The 10,506-nt window shown below is 41.2% G+C and overlaps 1 protein-coding gene across 3 annotated transcripts in view; it reads left to right on the top strand.

Annotated features, from left to right (window-relative positions):
- Window positions 1-342: 342 nt before the first annotated feature.
- Window positions 343-10,506, top strand: part of man1a2 (mannosidase, alpha, class 1A, member 2) — a 207,278-nt gene continuing 197,114 nt past the window's right edge. Inside the window, exons 1-2 of one of the 3 annotated variants that reach the window (XM_051959126.1) lie at window positions 343-697; window positions 2,114-2,632. In XM_051959126.1, coding sequence (XP_051815086.1) covers window positions 2,319-2,632 — 314 coding nt within the window. In that variant the 5' untranslated portion in view covers window positions 343-697; window positions 2,114-2,318. The other 2 variants (XM_051959128.1, XM_051959127.1) reach the window with 2 other exon arrangements.

Below are 10,506 nucleotides of genomic sequence, written 5' to 3'. Positions count from 1 at the left end.
AAGGTGCTAAATACGTATGCAGTCCCCTATTTCACATTAGATTTTTAAATAATTACCAATAATTTGTAGGAATCTACTTTTACTTTGGCATGGAAGAGTCTTTTTTGTAAATTCTTGTCAATAAAAGCAAATACATTGACCAGGATCCAATGATGAGATGCAATAAAAAAGGAAAAACTTCCAAAGGGGGTGAATACTTTTTGTATACAGTGTAATTTGAATAAATTCAGTAAAATAATGCATCAGGCAGCTTTAAAAACTGTGTCTGAATCAGTATATACAGAAGGTCCCACAGCAGGTTTGGGGGTAGGTGGGATTTCTAATGTGTTTTCCATCATATCATACATTGTTTCTGCTGGGTGAAACTGTGAGACGGTCCCTAAATGGGTCAGGCTGAGTAGTTAAAGCTGGATGTCCGAGCAGCAGCAGCGGCTCCGTCAGTCCGTCGCTGCAGTCCGACAGAGCGGCCGCTTCCCAGCATCCTCCCGACCGACGTCCGCTGGAGCGCTGTAACGCTATGTGGCTCTGAACGCGACGGAAAACGGAGGCTCTCACCGCCGCTGGGTCACGACAGCCGAGGGGGCGGAGGAGGAGGACATCCACGGACATGAGGACACCTGCCGCAGCGGCTCCTTCCAAAAGGCGGACCGGGAATTGTGACTGGCATCGATTTTCACCGAGCAAATGAGAAAAGGAGGTGATGCAGCACTGGAGACCGCCTCTGTCAGCCGCTAGCCCGTTAGCTTAGCCAGCATTAGCATGTAGCCGGACTAGCTAGCTAGCTAGCACCTCAGTAGAATTGTTGGTGTCTGGGCTCGGGACACACACGGGGCAGCTGTAATATCAACAAACCGGACGTCTGTTTTATTCTTTTCACCCACGTTTCTTTTTTGGTAGTTCATTTTACACTGTTGTTTTTTTTTTCTTTTTTCTATCCAACCTGCGCTAGCCTTGATTAGCAGGCTAGGTTAGCTCGTTAGCTAGCATTTTGCATCGGCTAATGAGCTCACACAGGCTGGCACTGTCACAGAATGAACTTGGTATTCTGTGTGGACACACGCCGGAGACATCGTAGGTTTACACCGAGCCGATGGACGGGATAGAAATGAATAAGCTCAGATAAACATTTCTGATAAACTGCCCGGTTCGTTTAAAACCCTCCGGGCGTTTTATAGGGGCTTGATTTCCATCCATCCTTCGCACTTGGAGCAGGAATCAACACATCTTTCCAACATATGCGGGCACCAGAGGATAAAACCTGCACCTTTTCAGAGGCAGACACATGGGTATTACATGGAAGGATTAAAATTAACGTTAAATACAGCACAGGGGGCATGCATTTCGGTGTATTAGCTAGCATTTGTTGCCCGTTTTCACCAGACAACTGTGAATTGTTATTCCGGTCGACTCCTGTGGATGCCAGTGGGAAGAGCATGCAGGCTTATCTTGCTCTTCATCTCTGTTTTTTTTAAATGTTGTCAATACGATAGCTATAAGATATGCATTTTAAAACAAACCGCTAAGTATGGAAGCTGGGCTCATTCTGCAGCATTAGTCCTGACAGGGATGCACAAAGGACAGCTGATCATAGATACTGCGCAGCCTTTTGATACCTTAAGCCTCTGAGAAATATGTTTTTTTTCATGGCCGAAGGACTCAGTGTTTAGTGTGAGGGGGTCTGAGGTGTTTATACTGGAGATGACATGCTGTTAAACCCCCCATAGCATGCGAGGGAATTGTTTATTACCCCTAATATTTCAGCTAACCCTCCATACGTGACATATCGTTTTTATTCGTGAGTTGTAACCATGTGTTTGATTGCAATTCAGAGCTGTTGGGCTCAACGGGAGGCTGTCAGGAGGCGCTCGGCGTGATAGCACTAGTGGTTGCAAGGGACATGCTGCAAAGGTGGAGAGATGACAGCTACAGGAAAGACTATAAAGGGTATCAGCTCCTCTCTCCTGACAGACCACAGAGTGCTGAGTGTCTACGTGGAGGATAGAGTGGTTGAAATGAAAGGAGGCATAAACAAGGTTTCTCTAAAATGGTGGCAATTTTCTGGTAGCCGGTGGACTCGGTCTTCTAACTGTGCCTTTCTTTTTTTCCCTTCCAGAATCGTCATGACCGTTTTCCTGCTCACTAGTCACTCCTTCACTGAGGGACCTCGGCCCGTTTTGGTTTCCGGATTTACCGACGCAGGGATGAGATAATAAAGTCAACCAGCCGGTGCATGCTGCTGCAACAACACCTGTGGCGCCCGTAAAACCCCCACCCCGACCCACCCCCAAGTTAATTTAAATTTTTCAAACGGTGGAAACATGACGACGCCGGCTCTCTTGCCACTGTCGGGCCGCAGGATACCCACCCTGTCGCCGGGCACCTCCTCTTTCCCGCATCACAGGGCGACGTTGAGGCTCTCCGAGAAGTTCATCCTCCTCCTCATCCTCAGTGCCTTCATCACCTTATGCTTTGGGGCCTTCTTTTTCCTCCCGGACAATTCCAAGCACAAGCGGTTCGACCTGGGCTTGGAGGACGTGCTCATCCCTCACATCGACACACCCAAGGAGGGGAAGCACGCCTCGGGACAGGTGATCATACATGGACAAGGGGGACACGACGAGCACAGACACAGGTAAGGACCGAGCGTCGGGTTTTTGTGAAGCTTTTCACCTGTATACGAAGCACAAAGCGAAACTGCTGCAGCAAAATTCCTGAAATAGAGGTTTAGTTGCTAGTTTGTTTTTTTGTTCTGTTGTCTCATCCAGAGGTGGGGCTGCACAGTGGATTGGTGGTTAGCCCTTTTACCTTGCAGCTAGAAGATCCCCGAGGCAAAAAGTGCACACTGAATGTTCTCCCTGTGCATGTGTGGGTTTTCAGTTCACAGTCCAAAAACATGCTGAGGTTACGTGATGATTCTAAATTGTCCGTAGGTGTGAATGCGAGTGTGATTGTCTCTATTGGCGCTTTTCCACTAGTGCCTACTCGGCTGGATTCTACTTGGTTTGTGAGGCTTTCCATTAGGACGTAGCACCTGGTTCCAGGTACTGTTTTAGTACCTACTCAGCTGGGGTTCCAAGCAAGCTGAGTCGAGCCAATAATGTGACGTCTACAGGACTCTGATTGGACTGTGAGTGATGACACACAAGAGCGATTCCTTCATAAAACCCAAACCTGCCATTTAAAAAAACAAAAAAACAAAAACAAAACTGTCAACAGCAACAGCTTTCTCAACTTTCTCTGACTCTCTTCTTTTACTTTGAATCGAGTAGGGCTGGTCGGAATAGCAATTCCTGGGCTCTGGATATCCGTTTCGAAGTAGTGATGAATATTCGGCCTGTCTTGAAAGTGTGCTTCTTCCCTCCCTGGCTCCTTGGCCGTTGAGCGGGAGGCGAGGAAGCACATTTTTGAGAAGTTTGATCTTGCTTTGTCGTCGTCAGCATTAGCATAGCATTAGCATGTATATCTTCGTCTTTGGCTTTTGTCATCTGTTTACTAACATGGACGAATTGAAGCATGTCGTCAGGGTTGGTAGGCCCACGTTATCTGAATATTCGGATCTCAAAATTTGTATTTGAATAGAATTTATTGCCATTTGCACAGGTACATCACAGTACAGGTACATTGGAATTCTTGTGAGTCAAAATAAGAAGCAACTATTAAGAAAGACACAAGAACCCTGAAATAAATCACACTAAATAAATTAAAATTAACTACAGATATTAGCATAAATAGATAAAAAACACAACAATCAATAAAAAGCTTATTGCACGTTGTGAGAGTATTGCACCACCACAACGACCGGATATTCGGGTCCATCCCTAAGACCTAACAGCAGATATACCATTGCCTTGATGTCCTCTATTGTTGTGTTACGTTTGTGTCACACAAAAATGAATTTAAGGGACTTCCAGGCCGCCGTGCTGTGATGACTCCACGATGAGATGATACTCAATTGTAATGGAAACGATCTAAACCAAGTCGAGCCGAGTAGGTGCTAGTGGCTGTAGCCCTGTGATAGACTGTTACATGTCCAGGTGTCTCCTGGCTTTACCCTATGTCAGTTGCAATAGACTTCAGCCCCCTATGACCCTAATGAGGATTAAGCGGTGTATAGATAATGGATGGATGGATGGATGGACGGATTTACATCCAAGGGTGGGGCTGAGTTTGTACAGTGACGCTAACTCACCTGGATGTTTAGACACACGGTCAGCACAGGGGTTTCTTACCTCTTTTTGTCCATAACTTCTTTGTGCAGGGCTTTTTTGTGTCCCTTCTGGGTGTAATTAAATCGTCTAACAACAGAAATTTTATCGCTCTGGCCCCGGTTGTGTCGTACCGTCCTGCAGGCAGACGCTGTTGAACCGGATGAGCAAGAACACACGGGCTGTTCGAAAAGCTTTACTAACTGCTTAAACGGGCTTGGAAATTACTGCCTGCCATGAGCTCAGTACTGGCGAATTTTTGGCCGCAGCTTTTACATTTGTCGTGCGGTTTGTCGAGCCTCCGTGGCCGGTCGCCAGCCACCGTTCTGAGGCTCTTTCCCCCCCTCCTCCTACATCAAATTCAGACTTGGCTGCTCTGCTACTGTGCTGGACGAGTTTCATGCCCGGCTATCAAATGTCATTCCCAAGTTACTTTCAGAGGGAATTCTGTCATGTAGACATTTCAATGTGATGGACAAATACTTGATTTCAGTCAGTAAGTCAGACTGTGTTGTGATGTCGACGTGCTCTAACTGTCCTTTCATGATGATAAAAAGCAGATGTGCCAAAGAGTGTGGGGGAAAAAAAAAAAACTCAAGAAAAGGTCATCTACATGCTTGTAATGGAGGTCATTCCTCTTTTTCTCCTCAGTGCTTTGCAAGGTGTTAAAAGCAGTTTCTTGAGGGGTTTCTCAGTGGGGATTACCATCGAGTGTTGCCTCCTTGTCCCCTGTGGTGCCTTTTCATATTTTTTCATTCCGAAAGCCTTTTAGTCCCTGAGATGCTGCCTGTTTGGAACAACATAATTATTGTTGTGCGGTGACTCAGGCGCTGGATGTTTTCTGGCTGTAGAAAGTTATTATCAACCATGGTTGAAGGACTTAACTGGTTCATTAGGTGTGATTTAGAGGTCATGTGATCAGTTAAAGCTACAGGTAGCTTTATGAACACTGAAGAGCTGCAACAATTCATCAATTAATCAGTATTTTGATGATCGATTAATTGCTTTGAGTCATTTTTAGGTCTGTGGTATTAAAAATTGTCGCCCTACTGAATGATTTTTAAAAAAATTTTATTGCATTTTATGCCTGCAGAGTTGCAGCTGAATCATTTCCCTTATATTCTATGGATCTCTTACTGTTATTGTAAATTTAAATTGATGTATTTTTGCAAGCTACACAGTCTTTTAGAGTCTTGTTTTTAAATTGTGAATATTGTTTTAAAGAAAATCCTAAGATTCCAGCATCTTAAATGTGAATATATTCTGGTTTATTTGCACCTTTTGGACACTGAATTAAATATGTATCAGATGTGGACAGAACAAGACACCACCTCGGGCTTTGAGAGACTTTCTTCGCCATTTTCTGACCATCTGTAGACGAGACAACTAATTATATTTATCGAGTAAATTATTCACAGCTATAAGAACCCCAATTTGCTTGATGAAAACATTTCCCTTTTCATATTTCTTTTCCAAAAGCCTTTCAGTCCCTGGGATGCTGCCTGCTTGAAACAACATGATTATTGTTGTCCAGTGACTCAGACGGAGCCGACAGTTTTGGGCTCAAGAGGTTGTTTTGTGCTGCAGTCGGATTTACGAGGGTTTTTGGGAACATGGAGCAAGAGGCTTGGAGGCTTCTTTAGAGGTGGTGGGAGTGAACACAGGAGTGTTTGGGGTGAAACATGACGACGCTGCACTTCTGGGCAGCGAGTATTCGTTTTTTGATGTGTATTACTTTAACTCTTAGATCAGGGGTGTCAAACATGCGGCCCGTGGCCCAAAAGCGGCCCTCCAGAGGGTCCAATCCAGGCCACTTAATAAAGTTTAAAAATTACAGAGAAGATTTTAACTGCAGATTGTAAATTTGTATAACTATAAATATAAAGTTATTTGTAGACAAATTGTTTTGATCATTAAGTACCATACTAATTAAAATCAATTTGTCAAATTTTTTTGTAATATTTTGTCCTGTTTTTGTTGTTTTGTTTCTCGTTTTTGTGGTTTGTGTCTAGCTTTTGTCATTTTGTGACATATTTTTGTAATATTTTTTCTTTTTTGGCTGGCATTTGTCGTTTGTCTCATGTTTTTGTTGTTTTTATCATTTCTACGGTTTCTCGTTTTTATTTTGTGACACATTTTTGTAATATTTTGTCTTGTTTTTGTAGTTTTAGTCTATTTTTTGACTTTCGTCTGTCACATTTTTGTCGTTTTGTTTCTCGTTTTTGTTTTTTGTGGTTTTGTCTTGTTTTGTCATTTTGTTTTTTCGTGGTTTTGTGTCTCGTTTTTGTCATTTTGTAACACATTTTATGATATTTTGTCTTGTTTTTTTATCCGACCTTTGTCGTTGGTCTCATGTTTTTGTCATTTTGTGTTTTCTTTTTGTCTCGCTTGTGTTTTTTGTCAAATTTTTATCTTGTGGTTTGCTTTATTCATTGTTTTGTGTCATTTTTGTCGTTTTTTTTGTCTCGCTTGTGTTTTGTCTGTGTTTCGTCATTTTGTTTCTCGTTTTTGTCCATTTTATTTTCACTGTAACTTTTTTGTCTGATTTTTTTTTGTCTTTTTTTTGTTCTATTTCGTGTTTGTCTCAATTTTGTCACTTTGTCATTTTTGTAAAGTTTTGACTTGTTTTGGTGTGTTATGTCTTTTTTTGTTGATTATAAAGTACAATATTATATCATTCAGTTCCAGATACCTGTGACTTGTGATTGCTGTGTTGCCCGTCTCCACTGGGATTAATGACACGCCTGTGCTAAATTAGCATAAATGACATGCATTCATGAGTGTGTTAATTGAGTTCAGTTTTCAAGAATGTGACGAGACAGAAAATGTATCTGGACGTGTTTTATTGAAATTGAGAGGGCCGGGCCAAAGTGTGATTAAAAAGGCAGCCGCTGAGATGTCCGCGTGATAACAATTTCAAGTATTGTAGAGGAAGAGTAACCTTTTGAAATTAGTTTTATGCAAATTAGTGCAGGAAACTTGCACCTCGTGTGTTTAACCCTTTAGAGCCCTGTGCATTTGAAACCTGATCAGATAGCTCCATGATTCCTTTTGCATATAAAATCTGGGGAGTTAGACTAACATTTCACACATTCACCAGGTCTCAGAGCGCTTTTTCGTTGCAGTGATGGGTTTTTTAAAAATACACAATAAAGCGCACACAACAAAAAGCTTTATAAACGACACCACAGGATATTGTGCGACTTTTTTTTTTTAACAAATTTGATGGATACTGCTATTTTTAAAAAATTATTGGAATTTTCTTCCTGAAGGTTTTGCAAATTTCTCAGAAATTTGTGGATTTTTTTTTTTTTTTGCTGAAGTTTTGGACTTTTTTCAGACAAGGAAACAACATTTTTTGGTGCCTGTAAATGAGGACAACAGGAGTGTTAATGTGTAGCAGATAAAAATACTCCAAAGCATTGCACTGCAGTCTGTAGAAATACACTGCTCAAAAAAATTAAAGGAACACTTTTTAATCTAAGTATTGCATCAAATCAATCAAACATATAGGATACTGATCTGGTCAAGTAAGTAAAAGAGGGGATTTTAGTCAGTTTCAGCTGCTTTGGTGTTCATGAAATTAACAACAGATGCACTAGAGGGGTAACATGAGGCGATACCTGGGCCCTACAGAGATTCCACAGACAGTCCAACTCCTCGATGGCACATCAATGCGTGCCATTGCCAGAAGGTTTGCTGTGTCTCCCAGCACATTCTCAAGAGCATGGAGGAGGTTCCAGGAGACAGTTAGTCTGGGAGAGCTGGACAGGGCTGCAGAAGGTCCTCAACCCATCAGCAGGACAGATAACTGCTCCTTTGTGCAAGGAGGAACAGGATGAGCACTGCAATAGCTCTACAAAATGTCTTGAATTTAGCCCTCCTGGGGGTTGATAATTTTCATTCCCATCAAACAATGTGGCATCTTTTCATTCCTAACACATTATCCAGTCCATATCAATGTAAATATCCAGTTTGTTTTTTCCCCGCATTGAAATATGATGTATTTTCAAAGTGTTCCTTTAATTTTTTTTGAGCAGTGTATAAGGATATATTCTGCACAGTGTTAGGTGTTAAAAGGTTACCTGTACACAAGTATCCATGCGATATATTTTATTATCTCCTCCACTTGTGACCGCTAATGGAAATAAGTTTGCTTTTTTTTGGTTCCGGCTGCCTCAGCTTTTCTTAAAGTCATCGGCGTTGTGCTTCAGAGGACCCGGGTTCAAACAGCCTCTGGAAAATGAGGCGCACTAACATTTAAAGAGGCCCTCAGGAACGCAGGCGGGCTCCTAATAATTCTCACCTTTTACTTCGTTTGGCCACAGAAAAGCCTGCAGAAGCAGCTATCTGCCCACTAATTCAAGCTGCTAATAGTCTTATAAAAGCTTGTGAGGGAGCAAAGGTCGTTAATCTGTTTTTGGGCTGTAATCCGCCTGTTCTGCTGAGTTTTGGAGATATTGACAAATACCTAAAAAAAAAAAAAAATGTCTAACTCTGCACACATCTGGGTGTTCCTGTTCAGCTGCACCGAACGATATTTTATTTTGGAAGGAAGTAATTTGAGTTTAACGCCGCTTATCCTGTTCTGATTTGATGTTATTTCAGTTCTTTTTAAGTTCAGGCATTTAATTTATTACGTTCTCACCTGTTTTCCTGTGAAGCTTCTTGGATGTGTAACCAAGGAATCTAATTTTAGAGCCGTGTCTCTGTGACATTTTTATTTCTTGGCTTCTTAACAGTCTATACTTGTGGTAAAGATGAGTTGTTTTTTTTTTCCTACTGAACATGAGCTAGTTGGTGTGTTAAACTGGTTCTACTGGCAGCAACTAATTAAATAAATGGGAAGAAACTCATTAACCTTTTAAAACTTTAAACTGCAAATGATCCTTAGTGCAGAACTCTACAGAGCAGATAGTTGGTGAATATTTAAACCTTGAATGTCACTGAAACATCCTGTATTTGGGTTAGCCTTTAAACTAATCATCAGTTCACTCAGCGTAGAAAACAAACAAAGCTTTCCACTCACTTTAAGTGTCGTCCAGCTGCGCAGTAGTTTCACTTTCTTTGGTGACTATTTGATGTCTGTGGTTGAGGTTGTTGCCACACCTGACTGCAACCAGTAAGCACTGGATGTTCTCTAAAAAATAATTGTCATCTATTGTTAAAGCTACAGGTAGGGCTGGGCGATAAATCGAATTAATTAGATTAGTTCGCCTTTTTAAAACCTGACGATTTGAAAATTTGCCAAATCGTTAAATCGAGGCGAGCTTAAATATATAACAATACAGATTCTTCTTCTGCCTTTCACGACTTGTGCACTGGCGTTTGCTTCTGCCTCTCATCTCCTTCCGCCAAAACACTCACACCGCCATCATGGCGACAGAACAGCAGACGAAGAGTTGGTCGCGAGAAAAGGGCCTCATGTTACATCGATTATATGGAAGTGGTTCGACTTTGACAAGACTGACGCAGAGCAAACTACAGTCATGTGCAAGGTTTGCAAAAGTACTGTGAAAACGAAGAGTAGCAGCACAACTAACCTCTTTCAGCACCTCCAGCAGAGACATCCTAAAGAATGGGAAGAGTGACCGCAGCTACGGGAGTGCAGCATGGCTAGCATTAGCCATAGCAAACAGACCGCAAAGAAACAACAAAAATCGATTCAAATGGTCCAAGATGACTAAAAAAATCGATTTGTTTTATTTACACATCTTTGACAGCAAACTCAATATCTTTTGGATGGCAAAAGAATATATATCTGTATTTTAAAGAAAAATAAATTAAATCCTCTGATTGCAGAGTCGTAAATGTGAATATTTTCTTTTTTTTTTTTAACAGCTTTTGGATGTTGAATTAAATCTATTCCGCATGTGGGCAAAAACGGTACACCACCTTGTGCTTGGAGAAACATTTTTCAACATTTTCTAGAACAAACAAACTATTTGATTTTTCGAGTAAATAATTTAGTCTTTTTTTTACAGACTTTTTTTTTTCCTAAGGAAGAAAAGTAACTATATTGATTCCAACCTCTTAAACATGAAAATTCTCAGTTTTATTTACACCTGCTTGACAGAAAACTCAATATCCTTCAGAAGACAAAACAGTAAATGTATTTTAAAGAAAAATAAAGTAAAACCGCTTATTTCGGCATCTTAAATGTGAATATTTTCAGTTTTATTTGTATTTCTTTGACAGAAAACTGAGTATCTTTTGGAAGGCCAAACAACATATCTATTTTTTAAAGAAAAATAAAGTAAATCCTCTGATTCCAGCGACTTAAGTATGAACTTTTCTCTTT

Source organism: Acanthochromis polyacanthus, chromosome 14 (genome assembly GCF_021347895.1).
Source record: "Acanthochromis polyacanthus isolate Apoly-LR-REF ecotype Palm Island chromosome 14, KAUST_Apoly_ChrSc, whole genome shotgun sequence".
Classification (NCBI taxonomy): Eukaryota; Metazoa; Chordata; class Actinopteri; family Pomacentridae; genus Acanthochromis; species Acanthochromis polyacanthus.
The sequence above is the reverse complement of the archived record's forward strand: the minus strand, read 5'-3'. Positions and strand labels throughout refer to the sequence as shown.